Source organism: Heterodontus francisci, chromosome 27 (genome assembly GCF_036365525.1).
Source record: "Heterodontus francisci isolate sHetFra1 chromosome 27, sHetFra1.hap1, whole genome shotgun sequence".
NCBI classification, from domain to species: domain Eukaryota; kingdom Metazoa; phylum Chordata; class Chondrichthyes; order Heterodontiformes; family Heterodontidae; genus Heterodontus; species Heterodontus francisci.
In genome coordinates, this window is record NC_090397.1 from 28,582,758 (window position 1) to 28,601,549 (window position 18,792).

At 45.4% G+C, this 18,792-nt stretch overlaps 1 protein-coding gene across 1 annotated transcript in view; it reads left to right on the top strand.

Annotated features, from left to right (window-relative positions):
• LOC137384718 (laminin subunit beta-4-like) overlaps nucleotides 1-18,792 on the top strand; it is a 148,924-nt gene that overhangs the window by 95,982 nt on the left and 34,150 nt on the right. Inside the window, exons 24-27 of the mRNA XM_068059036.1 lie at nucleotides 4,616-4,833; nucleotides 5,115-5,211; nucleotides 13,142-13,514; nucleotides 18,036-18,190. Of these exons, the coding sequence (XP_067915137.1) occupies nucleotides 4,616-4,833; nucleotides 5,115-5,211; nucleotides 13,142-13,514; nucleotides 18,036-18,190 (843 nt within the window). The remainder of the gene's footprint in view (nucleotides 1-4,615; nucleotides 4,834-5,114; nucleotides 5,212-13,141; nucleotides 13,515-18,035; nucleotides 18,191-18,792) is intronic.

An 18,792-nucleotide genomic window follows, 5' to 3' on the forward strand; every position in this document is an offset into this window, starting at 1 on the left:
ACATGTGCTCAAGTTACAGTCCAATACTTCCTAAAGGAATCTTCAGGGTAGAATTTCACTAGTATAATAACAACCTGTGCTTTGGAGTAAATGTTGACTAATTCCTGCATAACTAACAACAAACTGTTGCTGTCGGCGGGCAGGATTCACCCAGCCAGAATACATGAATTTTACACATGCAGACATTTCGCATTTCTGGGTTAGAAGCAGGATTGAAATTAGCTTTGTCAATGTTAACCTGATAGGGTATCCAGTTGTAAAACTAGTAACCTACCACAATTCTTGCCCAAATTACTTGTTCAGTCCTTGTGCCGCCTTTGCCTTACTTCTCAAGCCAATTACAGTATTCACCTGGTGAAATGTGACCCTCTCAGGAGCACATGGAAATCTGAGAAAATCTTCTTATTGAACTATTGGATTTTCAACATTTGAAATTTAATTACCCTTTTTTTTGTTTGGTACACACTGAATTTTCCCATTTTCTTTGGTGTACACTAAATAAGACCTACACTTTGTTTTCATTTTGTTCAATTATGATAATAGTTACATTATTAAGTTTAAAAATGTCTTCTTACATAGATGTTTTTTAAGTTGTCATAGGCCTAAATGATCCTTTTTTATTAATTCATGGGATGCAGGTTTCGCTGGCAAGGGCAGCATTTATTGCCCATCCCTTATTGCCCTTGAGAAGGTGGTGGTGAGCCATCTTCTTGAACCACATTTTTAAACATTGTCCTGTTAATACCAGTGTTGTAGCTATACTGGAACAGCTTGGCTAGGGGCCTGGATAGTTCTGGAGCATGTCCTCAGGATGTTGTCAGGGCCCATAGCCTTTGCTGTATCCAATGCCTTCAGCTGTTTCTTGATATCACATGGAGTGAATCAGATTGGTTGAAGACTGGCATCTCTGATGCTGGGGACCTCAGGAGGAGGCTGAGATGGATCATCCACTCGGCACTTCTGGCTGGTGATGGTTGCAAATGCTTCAGCCTTGTCTTTTGCAGTGATGTGCTGGGGTCTCTCATCATTCAGGATGCAGATGTTTGTGGAGCCACTCCTCCTGTTAGTTGTTTAATTGTCCACTACCATTCACGACTGGATGTGGCAGGACTGCAGAGCTTTGATCTGATCTTTTAGTTGTGGGATCACTTAGCTCTATCAATAGCATGCTGCTTCTACTGCCCTGCATGCATGTCCTGCATCGTAGCTTCACCACGTTGGCACCTCATTTTTAGGTATGCCTGGTGCTGCTCCTGGCAGTCCATGTCATGTAGGTACACCCACTGCTGTTAGGGAGGGAGTTCCAGGATTTTGATCCAGCGACAGTGAAGGAACAGTGATCTCGTTCTAAGTCAGGATTTTGTGTGACTTGGGGGGGGAACCTGTAGGTGGTGGTGTTCCCATGCGTTTGCTGCCCTTGTCCTTCCAGATGGTAGAGGATGTGGGTTTGGAAGGTGCTGTCGAAGGAGCCTTGGCAAGTTGCTGCAGTGCATCTCGTATATGGTACATACTGCTGCCACTATACGCCAGTGGTGGAGGGATTGAATGTTTAAGATGATGAATGCGATGCCGATTAAGCGGCCTGCTTTGTCGTAGTTGAGGTGCTGAGTTTCTTGAGTGTTGTTGGAACTGCACTCATTCAGGCAAGTGGAGAGTATTCCATTACACTCCTCACTTGTGCCTTGTAGATGGTGGACAGGCTTTGGGGAGTCATAAGGTGAGTTACTTGCCACAGAATTCCTCGCCTATGACCTGCTCTTGTAGTCATAGTATTTTATGGCTGGTCCAGTTAAGTTTCTTGTCATTGGTGATCCCCAAGGCAGTTGATGGTGGGGGAATTCAGCGATGGTAATACCATTGAATGTTAAAGGGAGATGGTTACTTACTTTCTCGTTGGAGATGGTCATTGCCCGGCACTTGTGTGGCATGAATGTTACTTGCCACTTACCAGCCCAAGCCTGGATATTGTCCAAGTCTTGCTGCATTTTTACATGGACTGCTTCAGTATCTGAGGAGTTGCGAATGGTGCTGAACATTGTGCAATCATCAGCGAACATCCCTACTTCTGACCTTATGATTGAAGGAAGGTCATTGATGAAGGAGCTGAAGATGGTTGGGCCTAGGACACTATCCTGAGTATCTCCTGCAGTGATGTCCTGGAGCTGAGATGATTGACCTCCAACAATCACAACCATCTTCCTTTGCGTTAGGTATGACTCCAACCAGCGGAGAGTTTTCCCCCTGATTCCCATTAACTTCAGTTTTGCTAGGGCTCTTTGATGTCATACTCGGTCAAATGCTGCCTTGATGTCAAGGGCAGTCACTCTCATCTCACTTCTTGAGTTCAGCTCTTTTGTCCATGTTTGAACCAAGGCTGTAATGAGGTCAGGAGTTGAGTGGCCCAGGTGGAACCCAAACCGAGCGTCACTGAGCAGGTTATTGCTAAGCAAATGCCGTTTGATGGCACTATTGATGACACCTTCCATCACTTTACTGATGATTGAGAGTAGACTGATGGGGCGGTAATTGGTTGGGTTGGACTTGTCCTGCTTTTTGTGTACAGGACATACCTGGGCAATTTTCCACATTGCAGGGTAGATGCCAGTGTTGTAGCTGTACTGGAATAGCTTGACTAGGGGTGTGGCAAGTTCTGGAGCACAGGTCTTCAGTACTATTGCCGGAATATTGGCAGGGCACATAGTTTTTGCAGTATCCAGTGCCTTCAGTTTTTTCTTGATATCACGCGGAGTGAATCGAATTGGCTAAAGTCTGGCATCTGTGATGCCGGGGACTTCAGGAGGAGGCCAAGATGGATCATCAGCTCGGCACTTCTGGCTGAAGATTGTTGCAAATGCTTCAGCCTTATCTTTCGCACTGATGTGCTGGGCTCCCCCATCATTGAGGATGGAGATATTTGTGGAGCCACCTCCTCCAGTTAGTTGTTTAATTGTCCACCACCATTCACGGCTGGTTGTGGCAGGACTGCAGAGCTTAGATCTGATCCGTTGGTTATGGGATCGCTTAGCTCTGTCTATTGTATGCTTTTTACGCCGTTTGGCACGCAGATAGTCCTGTGTTGTAGCTTCACCAGGTTGACACCTCATTTTGAGGTATGCCTGGTGCTGCTCCTGGCATGCCTTCCTGCACTCTTCATTGAACCAGGGTTGGTCTCCTGGCTTGATGTTAATGGTAGAGTGGGGGATATGCCAGGCCATGAGGTTACAGATTGTGGTTGAGTACAATTCTGCTGCTGCTGATGGTCCACACCACTTCATGGTTGCCCAGTTTGGCATTGCTAGATCTGTTCGAAATCTATCCCATTTAGCACGGCGGTAGTGCCACACAACACGATGGAGGGTATCCTCAATGTGAAGGCGGGACTTCGTCTCCACAAGGACTGTGCAGTGGTCACTCCAACATATACTGTAATGGATAGATGCATGTGACAGATAGATTGGTGGGGATAAGGTTCAAGTAGGTTTTTCCCCCTTATTGGTTCTTTCACCACCTGCCAAAGGCCTAGTTTGGCAGATATGTCCTTCAGGAGTCAGACAGTAATGTTGCAACTGAGCCACTCTTGGTGATGGACATTGAAGTCCCCCATCCAGAGTACTTTTGGTGCCCTTGCTACCCTCAGTGCTTCTTCAACATGATTCAGCAGCTGGGGTTTCTTGCCCATATTTGACAGGTTTTATGGGGTCCAGAGAAAATGTTGAGGACTCCCAAGACCACTCCTCCTGACTGTATACCACTGTGCCACCACCTCTGAGGGATGGTGAAGTCTGGGACATTGACTGTCAGGTATGATTCTGTGAATATAACTACATCAGGCTTGACTAGACTGTAGGGTAGCTCTCCCAATGTCGGCACAAGTCCCCAGATATTAGTGAGGAGGGATTTGTAGAGTTGACTGGCCAGGATATTCCTTTGTTGTTTCCAGTGCCCAGGTCAATGACAGGCAGTCATTTACTCTTATTTGACTTTTCTGTAGTGGTTTGATACAACTGAATGGCTTGCTAGGCCATTGCTGTGGGGCTGGAGTCACTTGTAGGCCAGATGATGTAGGGGGTGATGACAGCAGATTTCTTTCCCTCATAGGCATTAGTGAACCAGATGTGTTTTATGACAATCCAGTAGTTTCATGAACATCATTACTGAGATGAGCTTTTTAATTCCAGATTTATTAATTAATTAAATTTAAATTGCTCCAACTACCATGATAGGATTTGAACTCGTGTCTCTGAAGCATTAGCCCAGGCCTCTGCATTACTAATACGTTACCACTATGCTACCATTCCTGGAGTATATGATGCATTACTAACACTAGATAGTGTGACATTTAAGCTTAGAAATCAGCAGAATACACTTAGCATGTATAGCATTCTTCCACAGGCTATCTTAACAGTGGTATTAACCCATTTGAAATAAATAGGTTATCGCTTTAGTTAGCTACATAATTGCTGTGACTATACAACAAAAGTAATTCATGGGATGCAAAGCACTTACTGGCATCTGGAAGATGCATAAGACATTACAGATGTGCACCTTTGTACTTGCCATTCTGTAAGTTCTTTCTTTACACGTTAATCTACCCTGCTGTTAAATTATGTTTCAGAATGTACTTGCAATGGCATTGGAGTCGACAGGGGGCACTGTCGTCCTGATGGTTTATGTTTGTGTGATCAAACAACTGGTCATTGCCCATGCTTACCTCATGTGGTTGGGAGCAGCTGTGAGAAATGTGCTCCGGATTTCTGGAACCTGTCCAGTAGAAAAGGATGTGAGCCTTGCTATTGTGACCCTCGGAACTCTGCCAGCGCCCAATGTGACGAGGCAAGAAGGAAATTAGCATATTTAATCAAAGATATAACACCACTGAAAGTGTAAAAATTACTAACGTTGAACAAATAATAGACTGAGAGCAATTACTGAAGCAAAAGAAAAGTGTTGGGCATGACAGTTCTTTTCAGCAGAGGGAACCATTGTCATTTATTTATGGAACAATATATTCAATCTAGTATCAGCATACCAGCTATAACACTCACTTATCTGGCAATGTAAGCACCTGTGTTTTATATTTCATTCTAACCTAGTTTTTAATTCCATATTTTCAGTTTACTGGACAATGTCAATGCAAGGATGGCTATGGGGGGAAAACATGTTCTGAATGTCAAGATAATTATTATGGAGATCCACAGGTGCAGTGTAACAGTGAGTATTTATTTCTGTGACAGTACTTATTCACAGGTAGTTTGAATTGTTCAGAGAAATGCCAAAGATTCAGGACATTTTTGGAACCAAAAAAAAAACACAAAAAGGAATTTAAATTAATTTTGTTATGCATTAGTAACTGAGAGCTTATGGAATGGATTTTAGCAGAATCTACATCAGTGCATGTTTTGCCACTATTTTCCCAAGCTTTATTTGTCTGTCAGGTTGGGGCTAAGGTAACTAACACTGAAGGGGCAAATTGCCAATGTGTCCCAACTAACAACCCATATTGAGTAATCTCCACATATTCCCAAAGCTGCATTAGAGTGTTACCATTATGATCCCTTTTGTAAAACCAAAGCATTATTAGGATTAACTTTAACTTTTTTTGTTTTGTACCTGCTTCTGTCTTGCTCTTTTATAAAAAGTGACTGCTGATAATAGGAGAGAAACTGGCTGTTAATGAGGCCTGCTGTCTCCAGACATAAAATGGAATGATTGCTAATACTTTGGAATGGAGCTTTACCATCTACAGCGATAGGAAGGCTCTGCTGAAAGTAAGCAGCACCAGTAAGCTGCCATGGTTTTTCTTATTTCCAAAATATACTTTATTCATAAAAATCTGTAAAAAAAAATACATTACAAAACATTTCCAAACAGCACCAAGTCAAAAAATACAGAGTGCAAAGGAGATCAGTTTCCTTCAATACAGGAGTGAGTTGCCTCACAACCTTTCCATTTCATTTTTCAAGCCATGTACATTTTACAGCAAACAAATATTTTCCAGATACAGTTCGAGGGGTTTTCCATGGATCCAGCCCCTCAGTTCAGCTTGGTGGGGGGACCTTACACTGTGGTCTTTCCCCATTGAGCCTTTGCTGCGGCTGCCCCAAGCTTTACTACATCCCTCAGCATGTAGTCCTGGAACTTGGAATGTGCCAGTCTGCAACATTCGGTCATGGACAACTCTTTGCGCTGGAAGACCAGCAATGTTTCGGGTAGACCAAAGGGCGTCTTTCACCGAATTGATAGTCCTCCAGCAGCAGTTGATGTTTATCTCGGTGTGCGTCCCTGGGAACAGCCCATAGAGCACAGACTCCTGTGTTACAGAGCTGCTTGGGATGAACCTCGACAAAAACCACTGCATCTCTTTCCAAACCTGCTTTGCAAAGACACGTTCCAGAAGGAGGTGGGCAACCATCTCTTCCCCACCACGGCCACCTCGGGGGCATTGTGCGGAGGGGGTGAGACTGAGGGCGTGCAGGAAGGATCTGACGGGAGGGCTCTTCTCACCACCAGCCAAGCTACATCTTGGTGCTTGTTTGAAAGTTCTGGTGATGAGGCATTCCGCCAAATAACTTTGGCGGTCTGCTCTGGTAACCATCCGACAGAATCCACCATCTCCTTTTCCTGTAGGGCCTTGAGGATATTCTGTGCAGACCACTGCCCGATGGATTGGTGGTCAAAGGCGTTTTTCCGCAGAAACTTTTCCATAAAGGATAGGTGATATGGCACGGTCCAACTGGATGCGGCAATGTGACCAGGCCCATCCTTCGCATCACCAGGGACAGATAGAACCTCAGCAAGTAGTGACACTTGGAGTTTGCGTACTGGAGGTCTACACACAGCTTGATGCAGCCGCATACGAAGGTAGTCATCAGGATGAGGGCGATGTTGGGTACATTTTTTCCGCCCTTGTCCAGAGGTTTGAACATCGTGTCCCTCTGGACCCGGTCCATTTTGGATCCCCAGATGAAGCAGAAAATGGCTCGGGTGACCGCCACAGCACAGGAGTGGGGTATGGGTCAGACCTGCGCCACGTACAGCAACAACGTGAGTGCCTCGCACCTGATGACCAGATTCTTACCCATAATGGAGAGGCATCGCTGCTCCACATGCTCAGCTTATGTTGTACCCTGGTTACTCACTCCTTCCAGGTTTTGGTGCATGCCCCGGCCCTTCCGAACCATATCCCCAGCACCTTCAGGTAGTCCGACCTAACGGTGAAGGGGCCAAAGGATCGGTCAGCCCAGTTCCCAAAGAACATGGCCTCGCTCTTGCCATGGTTTACTTTGGCGCTCGAGGCCAGTTCGAACTGGTCACAGATGCTCATCAGTCTGCGAACGGACTGCAGATCCGAGCAGAAGATGGCGACGTCATCCAGGGAGGTTTTAACCTGAGTGCCTCTGCTGCCTGGGATTGTCACCCCTCTTATGCTTGCATCCTTCCTAACAGACAAAGCAAAGGGTTCAATACAGCAAACAAACAAGACATTGATTGACATTGCGCTATTGATGTTCATGTCGAGCAGTTTGATCCAATTGCAGATTCCCCCCCATTTTGGAGAGCACACCCAACATTGACTAGGATTCACTTAGTGTTAGAGGTCCAGATGGAGCAGAATTTGTAAGGAGCATCCAGGAGGGTTTTCTGGAGCAGTATGTAAATAGTCCAACTCGGGAAGGGGCCATACTGGACCTGGTGTTGGGGAATGAGCCCGGCCAGGTGGTTGAAGTTTCAGTAGGGGACTACTTTGGGAATAGTGATCACAATTCCGTAAGTTTTAGAATACTCATGGACAAAGACGAGAGTGGTCCCAAAGGAAGAGTGCTAAATTGGGGGAAGGCCAACTATACCAAAATTCGGCAGGAGCTGGGGAATGTAGATTGGGAGCAGCTGTTTGAAGGTAAATCCACATTTGATATGTGGGAGGCTTTTAAAGAGAGGTTGATTAGCGTGCAGGAGAGACATGTTCCTGTGAAAATGAGGGACAGAAATGGCAAGATTAGGGAACCATGGATGACAGGTGAAATTGTGAGACTAGCTAAGAGGAAAAAGGAAGCATACATAAGGTCTAGGAGGCTGAAGAAAGACGAAGCTTTGAAAGAATATCGGGAATGTAGGACCAATCTGAAACGAGGAATTAAGAGGGCTAAAAGGGATCATGAAATATCTTTAGCAAACAGGGTTAAGGAAAATCCCAAAGCCTTTTATTCATATATAAGGAGCAAGAGGGTAACTAGAGAAAGGATTGGCCCACTCAAGGACAAAGGAGGAAAGTTATGCGTGGAGTCAGAGAAAATGGGTGAGATTCTAAACGAGTACTTTGCATCGGTATTCACCGAGGAGAGGGACATGACGGATGTTGAGGTTAGGGACAGATGTTTGATTACTCTAGGTCAAGTCGGCATAAGGAGGGAGGAAGTGTTGGGTATTCTAAAAGGCATTAAGATGGACAAGTCCCCAGGTCCGGATGGGATCTATCCCAGGTTACTGAGGGAAGCGAGAGAGGAAATAGCTGGGGCCTTAACAGATATCTTTGCAGCATCCTTAAACACGGGTGAGGTCCCGGAGGACTGGAGAATTGCTAATGTTGTCCCCTTGTTTAAGAAGGGTAGCAGCGAAAATCCAGGTAATTATAGACCGGTGAGCCTGACGTCAGTGGTAGGGAAGCTGCTGGAGAAGATACTGAGGAATAGGATCTATTCCCATTTGGAAGAAAATGGGCTTATCAGTGATAGGCAACATGGTTTTGTGCAGGGAAGGTCATGTCTTACCAACTTAATAGAATTCTTTGAGGAAGTGACAAAGTTGATTGATGAGGGAAGGGCTGTAGATGTCATATACATGGACTTCAGTAAGGCCTTTGATAAGGTTCCCCATGGTAGGCTGATGGAGAAAGTGAAGTCGCATGGGGTCCAGGGTGTACTAGCTAGATGGATAAAGAACTGGCTGGGCAACAGGAGACAGAGACTAGCAGTGGAAGGGAGTTTCTCAAAATGGAGACGTGTGACCAGTGGTGTTCCACAGGGATCTGTGCTGGGACCACTGTTGTTTGTGATATACATAAATGATTTGGAGGAAAGTATAGGTGGTCTGATTAGCAAGTTTGCAGACGACACTAAGATTGGTGGAGTAGCAGATAGTGAAGGGGACTGTCAGAGAATACAGCAGAATATAGATAGATTGGAGAGTTGGGCAGAGAAATGGCAGATGGAGTTCAATCAGGGCAAATGCGAGGTGATGCATTTTGGAAGATCCAATTCAAGAGTGAATTATACAGTAAATGGAAAAGTCCTGGGGAAAATTGATGTACAGAGAGATTTGGGTGTTCAGGTCCATTGTTCCCTGAAGGTGGCAACGCAGGTCAATAGAGTGGTCAAGAAGGCATATGGCATGCTTTCCTTCATCGGACGGGGTATTGAGTACAAGGGTTGGCAGGTCATGTTACAGTTGTATAAGACTTTGGTTCGGCCACATTTGGAATACTGCGTGCAGTTCTGGTCGCCACATTACCAAAAGGATGTGGATGCTTTGGAGAGGGTGCAGAGGAGGTTCACCAGGATGTTGCCTGGTATGGAGGGCGCCAGCTATGAAGAGAGGTTGAGCAGATTAGGATTATTTTCATTAGAAAGACGGAGGTTGAAGGGGGACCTGATTGAGGTGTACAAAATCATAAGAGGTATAGACAGGGTGGACAGCAAGAAGCTTTTTCCCAGAGTGGGGGATTCAATTACTAGGGGTCACGAGTTCAAAGTGAGAGGGGAAAAGTTTAGGGGGGATATGCATGGAAAGTTCTTTACGCAGAGGGTGGTGGGTGCCTGGAACGCGTTGCCAGCGGAGGTGGTAGACGCGGGCACGATAGCGTCTTTTAAGATGTATCTAGACAGATACATGAATGGGCAGGAAGCAAAGAGATACAGACCCTTAGAAAATAGGCGACATGTTTAGATAGAGGATCTGGATCGGCGCAGGCTTGGAGAGCCGAAGGGCCTGTTCCTGTGCTGTAATTTTCTTTGTTCTTTGTTCTTATGTAGGTGTGTGATATCCTGTCAAAGGCCTTTGCTTAGTCCAGGCTGATGAGGCAGGTGTCCACCCTCCTGTCCTGTACATAGGCGATCATATCCCTGAGTAGCGCAAGACTATCAGAGATCTTCCTGCCGGGTACAGTACAGGTCTGATCAGGGTGAATCACCAACTCCAGAGCAGACTTGACTTGACTGGCTATGACTTCTGACAGAATCTTGCAGTCAACATTAAGCAGTGAGATGGGCTGCCAATTTCTGATTTCTGCCCTCTCCCCCTTCCACTTTTGGATGAGGGTGATGATGCCTTTCCTCATGGATTCTGACATGCTGCCGGCCAGAAGCATACTCTCGTATACTTCCAGCAGGTCCAGGCCGACCCAGTCCCACAGAGCCGAATACAACTCAAACCGGTAAGCCATCGCTTCCGGGAGTTTTACTCATCTCGAAGGACTTGACGGCTTTTGTCAGCTCGTCCAGAGTTAGCGGCTTGTCCAGCCTCTCCCTCATGCTGTCGTCTAAGACCTCTGTGATAGATGACAGGAAGGACTGGGAAGCTCTGCTGTCTGTGGGCTTTGCGTCATACAGCCCAGCATAAAAGGATTTGTTGATCCTTAGTATGTTGGACTGCGAAGACGTTACCGAGTCATTCTGTTCCTTCAGGCTTCTGATCACAGAGCTCTCTCTGTGTACCTTTTGGAAAACTTAATGCGAGCACGTCTCATCCTGCTCAATGGAGTGGACTCTGGACTGGAAGATGATCTTGGAGGTCTCCGTGGCAAAGAGCGAGGCCTGCTGACTCATGGAGGTCCTCCTTGACCTCAACCCCCATTGACTGCAGCCGGAGCAGATTTTGCATACTTTTCTGGAGTCAGGACATTTCTCTCTGTCTCTCTCTCGTCCTCTGAAAACCTTTGAAGATAAAGAACCTCTTGATCTCCTTGATCGCCTCCCACCAGTGAACTGGAGACTCAAAGAGGGGTTTCACAGTCCTCCAACCTTTGTAATCCCTTTTGAGTTCCTCAACGTTCTCTGGGGTTAGCAGTGTAACATTGAGCTTCCATGTCACCCTGCCAACCCGCTGGTCATCCTGTAAGTGACAGTCAGCCAGTAAGAGGAATGGTCGGAGAAGAACACCGGCTTGACGTCGGTGGATCTGACCGTGACAGCACGAGACACAAACAGGAAGTCAATCCTGGAACGGGCAGACCCGTCCGATCTTTACCATGTGTATCTACGCTGCGCTCCGTCTGCTGGTTTGCTGAAGACGTCGTGCAGTTTGGCATCTTTTACTGTTTCTATTAGGAATCTGGACGTAGCGTCCAGTTTGCTGTCATCTCTGCCGGATCGTCCTGCTGCATCGATGATGCAGTTGAAGTCACCGCCTAGGATGACTGGCCTGGATGTCGCCAGCAGCAGTGGGAGTTGCTGGAAGACGGTCAGCTGCTCGCTGCATTGAACCGGGGTATACACGTTGATCAACCGGAGCGGAGCATTGTTGTACATTACATCTGCTACAAGGAGGGACTGCCCACCACCTCCTTAACTTCGGAGCTGGTGAAGTTACCTCCCTGCAGCAGAATACCCAGGCCGGAGGAACGGGAATCATTACCCCCTGACCAGATCAATGGCCTGTGGGACCATCATCGCAACCATTGCCTGTAGGTACTGAGGTATGGTATTCCACACTCCTGCAGAAACAGTAGGTCGGCTTTGACCTTGGCGAGGTAACCCAAGGTTGAAACACATCGCGTAGTGGATTTAATGCTACGCACGTTAATTGAAGCAATCTTTATACCCATTTTTAAGTTAGTTGTTGCTTCCCACACCAGTTGTCCTTGCTAGTCCCAGTCCTTGGGTATGTTCCTGCATACCCATAGTGTACGCAAGCTGTTTCACGATTGTTGGGCTCAGAAACCCCTCCTGGTTTCTCATGCAGGGTAAGCCGCCATGGTCTCACACATGGCTAATACAATCAAATGCAGATCCTTCATAATGCACAGCCTACAGAGGTCTATACAACATCAAAATCCCCACAGAGTCTCAGTGGCAATTCACAGCCAGCCAGCCAGCAAGCACACCTGCTCCCTTCACTAAAGAATCACTTGGAAGGACCATTCGGTTAGGTGTCATGAAGTGAAACAGGAGCACCACAGGGCAGTACCGTGCCCACTAAAACTGCCAATATTTACATGTTACACAGTAGTGAAAATGAATGCATTAGCCTCAATTTGAATATTGTGCTGAGTATTTCTCTGTGATTGGTTAAAATACAGCAGAAGACAAGAAGCACTTAGTCTGAAAATGTAGGTTAAAATGTTTTTGGGCAATATTTTGCAAATATTATTTCATTTCCATAACTCACCTTCACATTCACTATTCTACCCAAATAACAACCTTCCAGAGATGTGACTAACCCCAACCTCATCGCGTGGCATCATAACAGGATCACTCAATATTATATTTATGCTTAAAGAAAATAATCTCTATTAAATTTAATTTTTAAACAAATAATGCGATGTTTTCCTCAAGATCCCCAATAATATTTTTATTCTTTCACGGGATGTGGACGTCACTGGCTAGGCCAGTATTTATTGCTCATCCCTTGAAGTACAGAAAAGCACACTATTTGCGACGCAACCTTGTAATTCACACACTTTTACAGGCTGCTGTCTTCCTGACTTAATCCACATGGTGTCACTCACTAGTACTGTTCCTTGCATGACAACTCTCAACATGCAACTTTTATGAATAGAAAATGCACTTTTTCCTACTTTTTTCTGGTGAGTGAACAATATATAAGGTGGATCAATGGCTATAAGAAATCAAGAACAGTGAAATGTTCCTCAGCAAATACAAACTGAATGATTTTATAGGGCCGTTCATAATGATAAAGTTTATTGTGGCCTTTAAGAATTACTTTTCTGAGTTTTATTTGCAATTTTAACTGCCCAAGATAAATCAATATCAGTTATGAGTTTTCATCCTGTTTTCTCCAATCAAAAGGGTGAGTTCTGCGCATCATGGTCAATGTATAATGCAGTGTTGTTACAAAGCGTTATTCAGAAGCATTTCATCATGTGCACATTTTAAAATTGAGTATTCTTTCAATATTCCCATGGCAGCCTGCAACTGCAATTTTGGAGGAACTGAAAGGCCTGCATGTGACAAGACAACAGGTGTCTGTAACTGTCGTGAAGGTGTAACGGGACAGCATTGCGACAAATGTGCCTGGGGTTACTGCAAGGAGTTTCCAAAATGCACACAGTGTCACCCTTGCTTTAAACTGCTGGATGAAGAGATCTGTGCATCGATCCCAGCAATTGAAAGACTGTCCAACATGACCAACACTGTGTCTGAACAAAAATTGGAACCTACCTTTGATGAACAATTTAAAAAGCTAAAAAAGAAAATTGCTGAGGTTAACAAAATTCTAAACGACTCAGTTGCTTCCCCTGATGCATTTGAAAGGGCAAAGGATTATTTTGAAAAGATCAGGTAATGTCCTTCATTTTAGTTGACTGCACAGATAAGGTATTCATTGATTACACCATCAAGTTTTATAACTGCCCCTCACAATAAGATAATTGATGCTTGCAATTTTAAATTTACTGCATGGCTGGCTTAACTGTAAATTTAACAAGAGGCAAGCAACATAATTGTCTACTCCAGTGACGGAAGTGGTATGGAAGCCCCAGTAATGACATGCTGGCATATTTGTAGTCAAGTTCTGACCCAGCCATCATGTTTAGTTGGGATACAGCACATAATGGGATCTTTCCTATTCAGCATAGCACATGCTAAAACTCACACTGCTTTTGATTTCCCAGTTTGAACCTTGTCTATTACCATGTTGTGATGTGGTAACAATCTGCACAATTAAAGTCAGCCCTCTAGCAATTAGTTTGTGAAACTTATTTTAATCAGTTCCGATTGTAGGCAAAGGTAATTGCATCTTCCTGTAACAGGATTTAACAGGGTTTGCATAAGTAAAAAGTTGAAATCTGAACGATAGGATTAAATTTGACTGTTGATAATACATTTCTGCAGTTAATATGAGCTGGTGATACATTGAATTTCCCATTTATTTTATTTCAGGATTTACTTTCCTTTGGTAACACTGGAGCCAAAAATCTGTGATCCTTTTGGTACATCAGGCCAGAGTGCAGTGGAAGAGCTAAAGATTAAGCTCAGACACAGATCTGGCAAGTCTTGGCCTGCCCAAGGCCCTGTGAGGGCTGGAGAATCCCCCTGCCCCAAATAGGATCAGTTGTGTGGCCACTGTTCAGGACTTCCAGACCAGAGGTTCCCTTGTCTCAGGACATTGGCGACCTAGTGAAAGCAGAAATACCAGCCTGTTGGCAGGGTGGGGGGGGGGGGCTTCTCTTCCTGCTGTCCCTTCAGTTGCCAAGACCCTAAGTTCTAGAGTACCTTCCCTATACCTCTCGCCTCTCCACCTCACTTTCCTCCTTGAAGACACACCTTAAAACCTACATCTTTGACAAAGCTTTTGGTCATCTGACCTAATATCTCTTTATGTGACTCGGTGCCATATTTTGTTTTATAACGCTCCTATGAAGTGCCTTGGAATATTTTATTACATTAAAGGCAATATATAAATATAGGTTGCTGTTATTTGATACTTCAATTAAAAATATTTTTGAATAAAAATAAAAAATTATAACTATAAAAATATTTACAGTAAATTTATGTTGTGGAAAAACAGAGCCTCCACCATATTTCTGTAATGCTTTCGTTAGACCGTTTCAGACTAACATCGGCAAGAAGGCTGTGAAAGATTACACTAAACCCATGCATAAATTTCAACTCAATAGCGTCACTGGTGGCAGCACTACAGCAGCCCAAAACTTTGAAAATGTTGGCCGGAACGCTACTGGCCACTATTGGTGTGGACCATGCAAGCCCCATGATTGTAAGGGCACTAGTGTGGGGATGCCATGCATGCATTGGGTGGATCATGGCGTCAAACAGCCCCTAATGCTAATAAAAATAGTAAGTGCTGGAAATACACAGCAGGTCTGACAGCATCTGTGGAGAAGCAAAATTAACGGGCCAGACCTTGTTCTCATCCCGACGGTGGCGGGGGGTGGCTGGAGAATCGAGGCAGAATTGCCCGCCACAGAACCAGATGCTGGGATTCCCAGTTCTGATTCTCCCGGGGGCGGGATAGAACATAGAACATAGAACATAGAAAAATACAGCACAGAACAGGCCCTTCGGCCCACGATGTTGTGCCGATCCTTTGTCCTCTGTCAAGGACAATTTAATCTATACCCCATCATTCTCCTTTATCCATATACCTATCTAAAAGCCATTTGAAAGTCCCTAAAGTTTCTGACTCAACAACTTCCCCAGGCAAGGCATTCCATGCCCCGACCACTCTCTGGGTAAAGAACCTTCCCCTGACATCCCCCTTATATCTCCCACCCTTCACCTTAAATTTATGACCCCTTGTAACGCTTTGCTCCACCCGGGGAAAAAGTTTCTGACTGTCTACCCTATCTATTCCCCTGATCATCTTATAAACCTCTATCATGTCACCCCTCATCCTTCTCCGTTCTAATGAGAAGAGGCCTAGAATGTTCAGCCTTTCCTCGTAAGACTTATTCTCCATTCCAGGCAACATCCTGGTAAATCTCCTCTGCACCCTCTCCAAGGCTTCCACATCCTTCCTAAAATGAGGCGACCAGAACTGCACACAGTACTCCAAATGAGGCCTTACCAAGGTCCTGTACAGCTGCATCATCACCTCACGGCGGGATAGGCCGATGTTAGCCTTCCCGCCCAGACAGCCAATTCAGGGCCTCTTTCCACTGCCGTTGGGATCTTTCCAGCAGGGGGAGGGGCCTCTGCTGTGTGGGAGGAAGCCTTGGAAAATGAGGCGCCCTCCCTGCAGGCTTGGGGGCTGGCGGGGGGTGTGGAGAGAGGACCCACCTTCGTGGGCAATTTGTGGCCCACGGAGGACGCCCCCAGGAACCACAGTACAAAGCCCCCCGCGACCCCCCTCCCCCTGGACTGAACGTCCACCCCCTTGCCAGGGCCTTCCGGACTGGCCCCTGGCAGCCCTGCCTCACCTACCTCTTCTCCGGGGTTCCACCGCTGGGCCTCGGTCCAAGGCCTCTTCAGTACCACCGGTGGCCATTGCTCTTGGGTGATGTGCATGCCATAGTTGAATAGCCTGAGATATGTGGAAGCAGCAAGAGGTGGGTGTGAGGCTGGCAGCATTGATCAGATTGTGAGGGTGAGATGGAGTCTTTGAATGTTAGGCACAAGTCCTGATTACTGATGGGTGAGTGATGGAGCTGTGGTGCATTGAGCAGTGTGACATGTTGGAGATGCAGTGGGTCAGGGATGTCCTTTGAAGATGCATTCACTGACTTTGACCATCTGTGTGAGGTCATTGAATTTTTCCAGCATTGTAACCAAGTCCTTGGGGACAGACTCCAGGAATTGACCTTCCTGGCCACCAACTCCCATTCCCTTCTCAGTGTGTGCCTTGAAGGCCTCCTAACCCACTGTGGAAACATGGTATCTCTCTTCCTTTCCACCTCCATCACTAGGACCTCCAGCACCACATCTGAAAATCTGGGGGCCCTCTCCATGGAGTCCCATGTAGGTCAGGCCGGTAGGGGTGACTGGTTTCCTTCCCTGGAGAATATTAGTGAACTCATTGGCCACGATTTTACCAGCCCCCGGATAGCAGGCTAGGAGGCGGTGGGAAGGGGAGGGGTGGCCAGTAAATTGTCGGGAAGCTGCGTCAGGTGAGCTCCCTGACATAGTCCTACTGCTGGACCATTTTTCCAGCAGCGGGAGCAGCAGCAGCTCAGCCAATTAAAATGATTAAAGGGCCAATTGACAGCCATTTTCCCAGGCCACCGGCATTTTACCAGTGGCAGAGCAACCTCCCACCATGTGGGGAGGCCTCCAGCTACACGGAGGCAGCCTCCCAATGGCTTCCCAGGGTGGAGGGTCCATCACATCCAGAGGCTCCTTGGCCCTAGGAGGGGGCCCTTGTGTCAATGGCCACCACCGCAGCCTCGACTCTGCCACTGGAGGGGTTTTCCCTCTGATCGTTCAGGCCTACCTGCTTAGCGACAGCACAGCAACTTTTTTTTTTTACCTTCCCTGCGAGGGCACCTCAAAATGATTGGTCTGTCAGCATGCAGAGCCAGCCTGCCATCCTTAATTGGGCCACCTGCATGGGCTCAGGACCCACATATCATCCAATCATCAGGACTCACCCTGTGCCAGGAAAATCCTGGCCATTACATTTTTACAACAGAATGACAGTTTTCATGCTCATTCTCTGGTTTTAGCCCACAAATTGTTAGATTTATTGAATTAAATTTAACAACTTTCAAGGTGGTTGTGAACTCATATGTTCTGGGTTGCTAGTCAAGTACCCTAAAAAAAAAATCTAGAATAACTCCAAACAACTAACCTTTAATTTTAAACTCCAAACTTTAACCTCTATCTCCAAATAACTCTAAAATCCAACTACAGCTCTAACCTCTAGCTCCATACCTAATCTTAATCAGTTTTCCATTGGCACAGATGGTATTTTGCTGATTCCAAAATGCGGAGAAAAAGCATCTTAAAGAAGCACCGCTAAAAATAACGTGTGAAATCCCATATCCTGCATACACTTTCCAATGCCTATGCAGCATGTCAGCCACACTGCTCTGTTATGGGGGACAGATAGCAAGGGGTTGAAGAACACGTGACTGTCCAGTGCATGAGCATTAATATTTTTCTGGTCATTAATTAATTGAAATTACACTGCAGCAGGTGGCAGTCCCAATCCACCTCTATTGGATGGCAGCCTTGGCAAGATTGTAAAGAAACTGGTAGCAGAACACTGAAGCCATGGCCCGAGTCTGCGGCTCAAAATGGAAAAGTATCAACCATGCAATATAACCACAATACAGTCATGTAATTGTTCACATTGTATTTATATGTTATGTAATAATATAATTTTGCAACTTTTTTATTGTGCAGAGAAACCAAAATGCAGATTGATCCAAATGTGAATATTTCAAATGACACCCAAGTGCTCAATAGTGTCATTGATGGTCTTAATAAGGAAGTTGAAAAGCTCATTCAGGACTTGAACAGATTCAGAAAGAAACCCGGAATGGAAGCTAACATAAATGGTAAGTGTGCCAGTGGAAGAACCATTAAATGTTCATATCAAGTGAATGCTGGATTTAGCTAATTAAAATAGTAATTTTAAAAGTACATATCAAAACTAAAGTTATTTGTTGAAATAACATGTGCATTTCACAATTGTGTGCTTAGACGACCAAGTGAGTTCCATGCGAGAGAATGTTAACTCTTTAAGTGCATGGAGTCGACCAGATCTGCTCAGAGCAGAGTTAAAGATCAGTTACGACACACAGTTATCTCTGAATATTGTCTCTTAAAGGGGTACTTACTTCCTGAAAAAGTGGAAGACAAACCTTTTAAATTGGTTTACAAGCTTTTTTTAATTTCCAAAATATACTTTATTCATAAAAATCTGTAAAAAAAAATACATTACAAAACAGTTCCAAAAAGCACCAAGTCAAACAATACAAAGAGTGCAAAGGAGACCAGTTTCCTTCAATACAGGAGTGAGTTGCCTCACAACCCTTCCATTTCATTTGTCATGCTATATACATTTTACAGCAAACGAAAATTTTCCCAATACAGTTCGAGGGGTTTTCCATGGATCCAGCCCCTCAGTTCAGCTTGGTGGGGGGACCTTACACTGTGG